At 47.4% G+C, this 13089-nt stretch overlaps 1 protein-coding gene across 1 annotated transcript; it reads left to right on the forward strand.

Moving 5' to 3' along the window:
* Positions 1-9587: 9587 nt before the first annotated feature.
* Positions 9588-11508, forward strand: LOC133353235 (uncharacterized). The gene is made up of 2 exons (XM_061569320.1): positions 9588-9816; positions 10811-11508. Exons 1-2 carry the CDS (start codon positions 9588-9590, stop codon positions 11347-11349), a joined length of 768 nt encoding a protein of 255 aa, XP_061425304.1. The 3' UTR covers positions 11350-11508.
* Positions 11509-13089: the final 1581 nt, after the last annotated feature.

Consider the following 13089-nt stretch of genomic DNA (forward strand, 5'->3'; position numbering starts at 1 on the left):
ATGAGCGCGTACGAAAAGTCTGAACGGCACACGAGGGGGTGGGTGGCCAGTACCACTCTCGGCCGCATTTGTCTCTCCAGTGGCGACGTTTTACACACCGCACCAGGTACTCATTTGAGACTGAGTCGACCTGTGGGGCAGTTCCAGATAATCGTCACTGGTTGTTGATGGCCGTGAACGGGAATCGAAGTCGGGTTGCCGGATTCGTAGCGCAGCATGCTAACCACTGCGCCACCACTCCCCTCGTTTATACGTGTGCACGTTGAACTTCTCTGGCAATGTACGTAACATACATACTCACTCACTCATTCACACACTCACTCATTCACTCACCCACTCATTCAGACACTCACTCATTCATTCACTCATTCACTCACTCATTCACTCACTCACACACTCACTCATTCACTTACTCACTCATTCACTCACCCACTCATTCACACACTCACTCATTCACTCATCCACTCATTCAGTCACTCACTCATTCACTCATTTACTTACTCACTCAATCACACACTCACTCATTCACACACTCACTCATTCACTCACTCACACACTCACTCATTCACTTACTCACTCATTCACTCACCCACTCATTCACACACTCACTCATTCACTCATTCACTCATCCACTCATTCACTCACTCATTCACTCATCCACTCATTCACTCACTCGCTCACTAACACACTCACTCATTCACTCACCCACTCATTCACTCACTCATTCACTCACTCTCTCTAGCAAATGAGATAGACTATCCTGGTGTCTCTGGAATTATCAACTGCTTAAACAAAATGAACTTGAAACTTGCACGCGTGCTGGGGATTTCCACCCGAATCCTTCACACGAGAAACGTCCCAGATGACGAATAAAAGTGTCCGTAAACGACTTTTCGTTGACCAAGCGAATTGTGTTTTGCGCGGACGTGTGTGGGTCAAGAACACGGCCCACGAACACAAGAAATGAATAAAATATTGAAAAGTAGAATCTACATTGTGAGACATGGGGGGGGGGGGGGGGGTGGCGACACGGATAATTATAGAGGGAACAATACGCAGGTTAATTACGGCAAGCAAACTGTGAAGAAAAGTGGGAGACTTGAGCGGTAAGCAGAATCATAATATTTAGACTGGAGGAATCCGATGAGCTATGAAGCTCTTTTCACAGATGTCGAGTAGTTTTTACGGATGATTCCCAATGGTCCCGGTGTATTTTTTTAGCCTTGGCACATCATCGTATGAATGTGAGCGCCATGAATGTGGCACTGGCTACCTCTGGCTTGACCTCACGGCTATCGGAGCGGGTGATGGCCGAGAGAATGAAGAATAGCGATAGAGTTGGCGAACTCAGGGATGGAACGCGTCCGCGAGCACCCACCCCAACGGAGGGAGACGGAGCGATAATATCAGCAGGGGCTGGATGGATTCACACTTGATAATCATGAATGGGTTTTACGAGTCCCATTCATCATGTGCACCACGTGGTGCATGCAGGCGACACTGTCGTGAGGATGAGGATGGATCCGTCGAGGTGCGCACAGTCGTGGCGAGACCTGCTCCCTGGGCAAGGGTTCCATCCTCGCCTTCCGCACCCCCATGCTACTGCGGTGCCGGCATTGCCCCAACATCGGAGCTACCATCCGCTATTCGGCTACACATTCGGGGGGCGTCCCCCCCCCCCCCAGCTTCGGGAGGGGTACCATTCGGAGCGGTATTGGTTGCGTGAATCTGTAGTTTTTTTTGTAAAAAGTTAATTTCTATCAAAATAATTTTAGAATAATACCGCTGCGTATATCCTCGTGTGAACTCAGCGTTGGTTGGAGGCCCTCCTCACTGCTTGTTGTTGTTGAGACTCTGAGTCGGCTCCCCCCTTTTTTTTATTATCTTACCGGAGATTCCTCGCGGGTTTAATACAAAACAAATTGTACGGCTTTTTTTTCTTCTCCTTTGCGGCTCACGACAACAACAACAATAATAATAATAATTGCGGATAAGACGAGCAAATAAGAGTTGAGCCACTCCGCCCCGTGAGAGAGGAGAGAGGAGAGAGCCGCTGAACGAGCACGCTTCGCAGAAGAGTGCAAAGGGTGAAGCCGGTCAAAGTGCGGAGCCAATTCGCCCGGGGACCGCTTCAGGCTTGGACCCCCCCCCCCCCAACCCCCAACCTCTTTCTCTCCTTCACCCCCCCCCCTCCTCTCCTATATCTACATAAACACAAAGACAAAGATGCCCCGTGTAGCCCACGGGTTGTCGAGGATAGTGTCGTTAGCCAACGACGGCGTTGTTGAATACTCTTAGTTCTTTCGGTAAAGTCACGTAGCAAAAAAATTGAAATAAAAAATAATAAAAATAAAACAAAAAATCAGTTTTATTGTTTTGTGATTTTATTGTTTATTTTTATTAATTTTAATTTCATTTTTTACCTACGTGACTTTACCGAAAGAACTAAGAGTATGAATCCTTGCAGTCACGAAAGCTTCAAATCTGGCGTTGTTGAAAGCCGGCACGGCGCACCAATCGGATGGTGTGGGGGGCAAATGCCACGACCGGCCGCCTTTGTCTCCCCAATGCTGTTTTAGTTTTGTTTGTGATCTCGTGGATTTCCCCCCTCCACGTTTAGAAACACGAGGCCGTGGATCCCGCGCTAACGCCTGGGCAGTGCTAGTCGTCTATATATATAAATACAAAGATCCCCCGGATAGCCGTCGCAAACTTTTGGGGCAAGTGCCATTAGTGAGCACCTTTCAAAGGCCGACACGGCACAGCAGGGAGTGGGTGTCCAACACCACGCTTGACCGCCCTTGTCTCCCCAGTGGCGATGTTTACACATCGCACCAGGTACTCATTTGAGGCCAAGTCGACGTAGGAGAGGCCCAGGGCCGCTTCAGGTAATTGTCACCCAAGTTGGGCGTGAGCGGGAATCGAACTCCGGGTCGCCGGATTTCGCAGCGCAGTGCGCTAACCACTGTCCCACCGCTCTACGCTTAATACACAGCCACGCTATATAAATACATCGAGGGGGGGGGGGGGGGGTTACCGCACACGCGTCGCTGTGTATGTCGGACAGCACAGCGTCACGCCAGCGAGCGCATCGCTCTGAATGGGCCCGCTCTCGACAGCTCTCCGAAGCTCAGAGGGTTCAAGCCTGGTCGGCAGCGATTGTATAGGCTACGCTGTGGGCAGCAGAGTCGGTTTGTGCAACATGATGCAATGCTGTACTGCTGCATGCTGGCTCGGCTCCGCGTCTTCACCAGCCTGTGTACTCTGCATGACCGGTGTGGTGAAGCATGACAAATGATCCTCCACGGCGTGCGAATGCGCTCAATCAGCAGTGGGTTGGCAGAAGGGCTGTAGACGCGTCTGCAGAAGATTGTACCGTAGGTTGGACTTCTTGCGTACCGTACGCTGCAAATCCTGCATTACTGGGGTAGATTGGTGGCGCAGTGGTATTCTTCTGAATGTGTGTGTTAGACCAGCTACGCTCAACCCGGTGGGGGGCGGGGGGCGGGTCACAGGCTGCGGCATGGATACCGTGCAGAATAAATGTCGAGTCGAATGCGCACGGCGAACGGCGGCACCACGTTACGGAAACATAAATAAAATAAACTCGAAATAATTACACAAAATGTTAAAACAAATGCCGTATCTACTGGCACTGCATTGACTGTGATTCTTTGACTCTTATTGCCCTCTACTGCAAAGAAGGGTCATTGCCCGAAACGTCACCTATTAAATGTACCCATTTACGGCGATGTCACTGTGCATGTGTTGAGTTTGTTTTTGTGTTGCTATTGTGCACCACTGCCAGTGCAGTTATCACCAAAAATGTTTTTAGCTTAATAGCAACACGTTGCAGACCACGAGCCCAGGCTGTACACGTATCGTGCCTACCTCTGTGTGTTTGTATGTTGTTAATGATCTTTGCTTTCCAGCCGGCACTAATATCTCTGTTGCAATGGGGTTTTCTCGTAATTTTACTGATTCGACATCATTATTTGTGCACAGTTTTATGGCATTACCTGGGATCCAAAATCAACACCTCATTTGAGACCCAAATATCGCACCTCATGGCTTAGACATTCCTCCTGTTCCTTGAAGACAGAATCAGAATACTCATTTATACCCGAGGAATCGGATGAGCTATAAAGCTCTTTTACACAGATGTCCAGTAGGGGGCGGGTCAGAACGTTACGAGAAACAATACAAAAACACTATAGGAGTGCAAAGTATAGGAAGGGTAAGAAAACATACAACTTACAACAAATGATAGCTCAGGGAAGAGGCTTATCATGTGGAAATTTATAGCAGCCAAATAATCTAAATAAACAACCATGCACCATAACATCGCGCGCATCTCCGTGATAAATGGATAATTAAAAATAAAAATCCACAGTGAGATTGTGGCCATGCAGCCAAAACTATGGACCATATATTAAACCCATAGAGACACATTAGAGATATATAGGCACCCATCGAGATACATTAAAGATAAACCACCGTGTGATCGTGGCCATGTAACCCAAACTTAAACCAAACAGTAAACCCATAGACACATATAGCTGCATTGAGACCCATAGAGATAAAGCAAAGATAAGCCACTGTGTGATAGTGGCCATGTAACTCAAACTGTGAACCAAACAGTAAACCCATAGACACGTATTGAGACCCATAGAGATACATTTAAGATAAGCCACTGTGTGATTGTGGTCACGCAACCAAAACTATGGACCATACAGTAAACCCATATACACGTATAGCTGCATTGAGACCCATAGAGATACGTTAAAGATAAGCCACTGTGTGATTGTGGTCACGCAATGAAAACTATGGACCATACAGTAAACCCATAGACACATATAGCTGCATTGAGACCCATAGAGATACATTAAAGATAAGCCACTGTGTGATTGTGGTCACGCAACCAAAACTATGGACCATACAGTAAACCCATAGACACGTATAGCTGCATTGAGACTCATAGAGATACATTAAAGATAAGCCACTGTGTGATTGTGGTCACGCAACCAAAACTATGGACCATACAGTAAACCCATAGACACGTATAGCTGCATTGAGACCCATAGAGATACATTAAAGATAAGCCACTGTGTGATTGTGGTCACGCAACCAAAACTATTGACCATACAGTAAACCCATAGACACGTATAGCTGCATTGAGACCCATAGAGATACATTAAAGATAAGCCACTCTGTGATTGTGGTCACGCAACCAAAACTATTGACCATACAGTAAACCCATAGACACGTATAGCTGCATTGAGACCCATAGAGATACATTAAAGATAAGCCACTGTGTGACTGTGGTCACGCAACCAAAACTATTGACCATACAATAAACCCATAGACACATATAGCTGCATAGAGACCCATAGAGATACATTAAAGATAAGCAACTGTGTGATTGTGGTCACGCAACCAAAACTATGGACCGTAAATCCACTATTGTCTGCGCTCCTTCCACGGAGCAGGAGGGAACAGCGACACGAACTCTCTCCTGAAGCCTTCTCGTCTTTGCCAGCAGCAGACCTCAACATTGGCATCGTGTTCCTCTACATACGGTCATCATGCGCAAGAATATAATAGTCACCTGGGGGGGGGGTGAGTGGGGCTGTTAGGGGAGGGGACATTAGGCGGGGGGTGGGGGCTTATGTGTTGGGGGGGCTGTGATCTTGATTGGCGGTGGGAGAGGTGTCACCCCAAAAATGATTGAGAGCCACTGCATTATGCGTTTCGTGGCTCCGAGACGCGCATGCTTGTTTGCATGCGCCGTGCTCCGCTCGGGTTATAACGCGGCGTGTTGGTTAGGAGGGGGGGGGGTACGGCGGTTGTGATTCTGTGTTTGCTCTGAGCTGCTCGGATTAGTGTTTTCTGCCGACGTTGCCATTTGGTGATGCAATTTGTGCTTTGCCAAAGACAAACATACCAGCGATGCCCTGGAGCTTTCTAACGCTCGCGGCACCAACAAGACTCTCGGTGGATTTGAAATCCATCTGTGCGGAGCTTTTGAGCGTTGTCATCCCCGCACCGGGTTTCCTCCATCACTCGAGGCCAATGGAATTATATATTTTTTGACAAACCAAGCATTGTGGCAGGAACCTCCCTGAAAAGAGTCTCATAACGGCGAGAGGCTTTCCGGGGACAACGCACTTTAAACGCCAAACGTGCACACAGTATTATATTAATTTACAGCCCTCTAGCAAATTCCCCGTGCTGGCATATTTACGAAAAAACACGAGCTCAAGGCCAGGGCGGAATGGGGAAGGAGGAGGGGGTACGAATATCTCGCCACTGATGTAAGCCGGGGGCGGAAATCGAACTCAAAGAGGCATCGTGCGCTCATCGCAAGCATCGCCGACTCCCCCCCCACCCCCACAATCAAGAAGGGCGTCATCATCGTTGTTATTATCACGATGAAACCGGCATCGGATTTTCAGCGTTTCATCGAATTTGCAGAATCTAATCCTTGCGAGATCTGAATGGCTACGCGTCCACGCAGCTCGTTGCATTGTGAGCGCGCGCGCGCGTGTGCGGCAATTCAAACGTTGGCTTTGTGGGGAAGCGGTGGTATTGTGGTAAGCGCAACGCGCTACGAACCCAACGATAAGGTGTTTGATTCCGCGGGGGCCTCCCCCTAGGTCGACTCAGCTTCAAATGAGAACCTCGTGCCGCTGTGTAAACATCGACACCGTAGAGTTGACCACCCCGCCTCCTTGTGTATAGTGCCGGTCTTCAAATGTGCTCGCGAACAGCACTTGCCCCAACAGTCTGGTAAAGGCTATACGGGGGATCTTTGGCTTTGTTTAGTCGCAGCCGTGTGTGTACTCGTTGGGTGCGTGGGATTGCAAGGAGGTTATTTCCAGACCGCTGCGCTCTTTCCTGCAGCAGGCTGCACGTTGCGTTCCCGGGGCGCGCGTGCCTCCCAGTGTTCGCGTGAATACTTCAGTTAAATATTTCTCAACGAGGAGATTGCGGTCTATCAGTAATGGAAGGTAAATCATGCCGACCCGGGTGGAAGAAAGTGTTCAGCCCGCGCAGGTCTCGCAGTCGATCTGCGCAGGACTCGAGCGGGCAAAGCAAACGTGGGTAAAAGATTAAAGGCGCGCGAGAAAGTGCGTATGTGTATATGTACGCTGAACTTCTTTCGCGCCGTATGTAGCCGAACGTGCGGAGAGAGAGAGATGCACGTTGGGCATTGCACCGAGAGACGTAAGAGGATCGCACAGATCAGGTTCGAAACGCGACTACATACACATCGTATTGGGCTTCATCCAGAAGCGGACAAGCGCGGCCACCCGCTGCCAACATCGTAGCCAGAGGTGCGTCCGTGTCATCTCCCAAAAACAGTTGGCTACACTGCCAGCCACTTACGTTTCCCCTAGGCCTCTCGGTGTGGGCCCCCTCTAGGTCTGCTCAGCAGGTAATGATCTCCTGCGTGCGATCTACATCTTGTGGGCGATAACACGCGCGCGGTTCGTTGCACATATTTACCGGATAATATTTGCTCAGATCAATGTAAATAATCAACTGAACAGTAACGATGCCGAACTACTCGGGCTGCCGCGATATAAATGCTCACATCGTGATGAGCACAGTCACACCTCCGATTAGCAAAGCTGGCTACGTACGGTGTGAAAGAAGTTCAACATTTCTACATGAAAAAAGTACGAGGAGATACGCAATTGGAATCGGAGTGGTAAACTAAAAGAACAACGCACATATCAAGGAGCGAACGCAAATCAGAGACGTAGTATTGGTCTTCACCCAGCAGTTGGATAGACCATAGGCGTTAATGGTGATTACAAAAGCATAGGATGTAATGTTTAGAATTACAGTGGGTTCTGGAAGAGGCACGCGTGAATCAAGGAACAAATGCAAGTCAAGGGACATCAAGTTGACCGCGGGGAAGAGTGGGCTAACGGAGGACTTCACCGTGATCCAAAGGGACCGATGATTGATGGACGAGTCTGGTCACGGAACGTCAGCCCAACGGGGGACGAGGGGGGGGGGTGTGAACACGCCCGAGAAGACGACCATCGCGGTGATGGAAGGGATGGGATGGGTGGCGATTAAGGTGTCTCGAGGCATTTACCCTGAAGTAGATAAAAAAACGGTCCATCATGTGTTTTTGTTTTAATATGCGTAAATATACGCCTACTGCACTTGTCTTAATTACACACACATTGTATATGTGTATGGAATATAAAATATATAATGCACCTGCAAAAACGCACGTAAACAATCATTCGATTGGCCGTGAAAATGAGTGGAGAAGTGCTGTTTGCGAGCACCTATTAAAGCCAGCGCGGAAGACTATGGGGCTGTTTGGCCAACAAAATGCGAGCCTCAGTCCGCAACAATGCAGCGCTTAGGATTAGTCAGAACAGTCCTGAATGCGGTTTAGGATTATTATGTCGGTACGCTAAAGTAGTATAGATATGTACATAAGTCACGCAATGCTGTTTGTACACAACACATCTTTAGTTTGCGTTATATTATTGTTTCATGTTTTCCCTATAATATGTTCGTGTACGCTATTGCTTTTGGCGTTGAATGGGATACCAATTAAATTTTGATTTAAAGCTTTCGTGACTGCATGGATTCATAGTATTGGTTCTTTCGGTAAAGTCACGTAGAAGGGAAACTTTTGGCTGTGTTTTATATTTTTATTATTTTATTGTTTCCCTTCTACGTGACTTTCTCGAAAGAACCAAGAATAGGATACCAATTGTTTTGATGGAGTACTCTTGCCAATAATATCTGGTAATACAGCAGCATGAGTTTGACAAGCCTGGTTGCTGATGAGATCCAGAAGACAAAAGTCTGATGCACAAATCAAGTGTTTTATAATAGTGTGGAGACAGAGTGGAGTTCTGCTGGTACTGGCTTTACCCAACTTTCCGATAAGTCAGAGGGCACAGATGTGTGAGCAACTACGTAGAGCAGAGGAGCGATGCTCACAACAATGAGCGTTGTGTTGAGCGGCAAAAGCTCAATAAGTTGACACAATGCGAAGCACAAATGATACATCTGACGGCCAACCCGTAACACCTAAGTCTGTCCAATCATCTGATAGCGAGCCTTTGACAACTTCATGTGGCTTCAAGGTGCACCTAGCCTGGTACAAGTGCCGTGGTCACGTCCCCACTACCCTAACAGTGCGTCGTTGCGATTGGCAGTTCTTGTTGGTGTCAATCACAGAGCTTAGATCGCCCTCTAGTGTCAACTTATCTTAGGCGACGCAAGCTGAACGACAACTATAACCTAACGTTCAACGCTTTCGTCAGTACAGTAAAACCGTGGCCTTAAAGTAAACATACAACAGGCAACGTTTTGGGCAATGAACCTTATCTTTAAGAGCACAGAATAATCAGCGTGATGTAGAATATAAATATCGGGCCGTTTCGAGCGCGGTGGTGTGTTAAGTCACGGCACGTGTGGCCACGTGACAAGACGATAGTGACGTCACAGCCGGAAGTGACGTCGATGCTGACGTCACAAACCACCGTTTAACACGAGCGAGCAGTAAGCACGCTGCACGGACGACGAGCACGACCGAGACACGAAAAATGGCGCGTTCTGGGGAAATGTCCGTCTCTTACGTGAAAATGTTCTACGGCTGGTTTGACGCTAGAGGAGACGATGCTCTCAATCCCTGCGCCAGCTGCTCGTGCGAGCTGCCCCGTTCTACGAATCCTGCTGTGACCGGAGCGGCAGTGACTGCCGTACTGCTGGTGGCCTGGCTCATGTCGGTGATACTTCTGAGCCTGCTCACCGTCTGTTGCCGAAGGATCTGTGGTAAGTACCAGCATCCCCCATGTGTTGGTCTCTGTTTAACCTCCGTGCGTGTCGATGGCTGTTCGTATTAGTGACGTAGTGATTAGCCTTATGAACCTGGCGACCCGAGTTCGATTTCCGCTTACGGCCACAAACAATGACGATTATCTGAACCTGTCGTGGGCATCCCCTAGGTCGACACAGCTTCAAATTAGTACTTGGTACTGTACGATGTGTAAATATTGCAAACCAGGGAGACAAAGGCGGCCGGGCGTGGTGTTTACCACCCATCTCCTTGTGTGCTGTGTCGGCCTTTAAATGTGCTCACTGACAGCAATTACCCCAAAAATATTCTAAGGCTATAGAGGGGTCTTTGGGTGAGTGAGCTTGTGTTTAGGTGTATATATGAGTCAGTCTCAGTGTGTTTGGGCATCTGTGCGACTGTGTGTCTCTGTGCATGTCGTTAGGTCTCTGTGTGAACGAGTCTATGTCTCTATGGGTATCTAATCTGTCTACATGTCTCGGAGTGCGACCTAGGCCTATGGGTCTTTCTTAACAGACAGTATTGCTCATGACTATGTAAATTTCAAAGCCTTTTTGCTTAAACGATTTTTTACGTGACTGACAGCATGCATGGTACAGTATTCTCTCGTTGTTTACAAACTTGCTACTATTTTTTTATCTGCAAATCACATCTTGAAGCTGAATAAGCATCTCCAGATGTTGCGTGTATGATATTCATAAGCCAATACATAATCCCTATGATTTGAAGACTCATGACAGGCTCATGTTGAGTAAAATTCAATTAAAGACCGTTAATTAACTTTTTTATTATGTCCAGGAAATATTGTGAAAGGGCTACATGCAAAGGCATGACACATCTTCCCAGAATCTATGCCAAACCATGATATATTTCGGATAAAAGACAATAAAAAATCTAAGTTCAATGCCAGAAACAATTGTACATATCAATAACCGCATGGCATTCCCTGTCCCCCAATTTCCCCCACCACAGGACTTCACCGGGAGAACGAATCCTTCTGTCTCCACATCGAGAAGCTGCGTTGCCAGCTGCAGAAGCAGGAGGACGAGTTGATCACCCAGCGGAAGCAACTTGCACGGCAGCACGTCGATGAAATGAAGCATCTGGCCACAAGATGCATCACCGCCGTCCACGGCGCCCCCAACATCGTCATGTCCTTCAAACTGGCCTTCGGATGTATCAAGAGATACATCACCGCCGTCGGCACATCTGCCACCACTGTCACCGGAGCTGTCAGCACCGTCACCAAGTGCTGCTCGGATGCCGCTCGATGCATCCACAGGCCCATCGATGCCATCATAAACTCTGCCAGCTCTGCCACTTCCGTCACCGCGACAAGATCCTCCACTGCCAACCCCACCGCCACCACCGGATCCATCACCCATGCCATGGCTGCCACCACCCCCACCGCCCACGTTGTCAGACGCTATAGATGCAAGCGCTGGAACAGACTTAGAAAGCCATTAAATTCCAGCACTGGTCGAAGCTCAAGAAAGTTTCGTAAACATTGAAAATAGGAAATATAATTTTCCCCTCATGACACAAAACCCCAATTAAATAGCTGGACAAACACAACACATAAGTGCACACACTTTGACAAAGATCCCTATTTTGACTTTAACAAGACTCATGGGAAGTTCTGTTTTTAAACACCAATGAATACCGGCATGGCACACAACATCATGCCTGGCTACTTTTGCCTCCCCAGAACTGATGCTCACACACTGCTATTTAAGGCAGAGTCGAGCTAGGGGAGGCCCAAGACCAGTTCAGACATTCGTTACCAACGTTGACTGGGAGCTGGAATTGAACGCGACGTTGGAGCTGCAGTGCAATGCACTAACTTTACAGACACATTAACTTACACACAGTTATGAATGTCGGTAGCTGGGCAGATAAAAACTCACGACAGGTGACTCCCGACTTAGACGGCTCAACTAACGACCCCCCGCTTTTACGACAGTTCGAACCCAATCTGTCTTAGTGCTTCATGTAATATGTTAGCCATTATGTGTTGATGATAAATGCAAATAAAATGTACCTGAATATATATCTTCATATGATGTTGGATTCGTATTTGTATTTGTTGCGAGATGTGTGCAGCCTGCTGGGCACACATAAGATTCGCACTTCACCATTTCATCCTCAAACGGATGGTATGGTTGAGCGCCTACACCGAATGCTTACCTCTATGTTGAGCTACCAGGTGTGCGAGTCAGAGGTTGATTGAAACCTTCAAATCCCTGGTGTGCTGGCCGCATATAGGATGGCGCCCCATGCGGCTACGGGGTTTTCACCGTTCTACCTCATGTATGGCAGAGAAGTCTGCCCCCCTGTAGATGTGCAGCTGCACATCAAACAGCCATCGACCAAGTCTAAGATGGCCGATCATGTTCGGGTATTCTTCCACAGACACCTCTGTCAGCAGTGGAGTGCCACATCAGCTGATCCCGTCTGACAGCGAGTAATGTGGTGTAATAGTGTAAAAGAATGTTGTCTTTAAGCAAACATGAATTGTTAATATTCTTGGTTCTTTCGGTAAAGTCACGTAGAAAGGAAATAATAAAATAAAACAAATTTGGAAAAATATTTTTTATATTATTTTATTCTTTTTTTATTTCCCTTCTACGTGACTTTATCGAAAGAAACACGAATATGAATCCCTGCAGTCATGAAAGCTTTAGATCAAAATGAATTGTTAAGGGAAAAATGTGAAATTTAAGTTAGTGCCATTTGGTGTTTAAGTTATAATTCAGTGATGAAGTGAACAGACAGTACAGTAAGTGGATTAGGCCTGCCTCCACAACCTCCGTCACATACCAAATGGAAACTAGCAAATCCTCCTTCTTCACGTGCAGTGCTGGTTACTGATGGTAAGTGTTACCTTTTTTGCTAAATATTTATTGGAAAACAAATTGTTTTTTTTTTCTCTTGGGGAAGGAGGCATTCGGGAGTTCCACTGGACATCATTCGGTATATTGGATAATTTGGCAAAGGGGCCGTTCATAAATGACGTCACGCACATAGGGGGGGGGGGGTCAGACATTTGCGACGATGTGTGACGAGGGTTTGAGAAATGTGTCGTCACATCAAAATGCGCAACTTTAAATAAATATAGGCAACACGTTCTACTTAATTAAATAGACTTTTAATAAATGTTTCTCCTACAACATCAGAGTGCAGCGCCACATTAAATACGCACTACAATGACAATAGTTTAAGGCGATTTGAAGCGTATATATTTTTTTTGG

This window comes from Lethenteron reissneri, chromosome 43 (genome assembly GCF_015708825.2).
Source record: "Lethenteron reissneri isolate LAM-NWPU_2019-01 chromosome 43, ASM1570882v1, whole genome shotgun sequence".
Lineage (NCBI taxonomy): Eukaryota > Metazoa > Chordata > Hyperoartia > Petromyzontiformes > Petromyzontidae > Lethenteron > Lethenteron reissneri.

Coding starts and splice junctions, on each gene's coding strand:
- LOC133353235 (XM_061569320.1), top strand. CDS start 9,588: ATGGCGCGTTCTGGGGAAATGTCCGTCTCTTACGTGAAAATGTTCTAC. Junction 9,817..10,810: donor CTGTTGCCGAAGGATCTGTG/GTAAGTACCAGC, acceptor CCCCCACCACAG/GACTTCACCGGGAGAACGAA.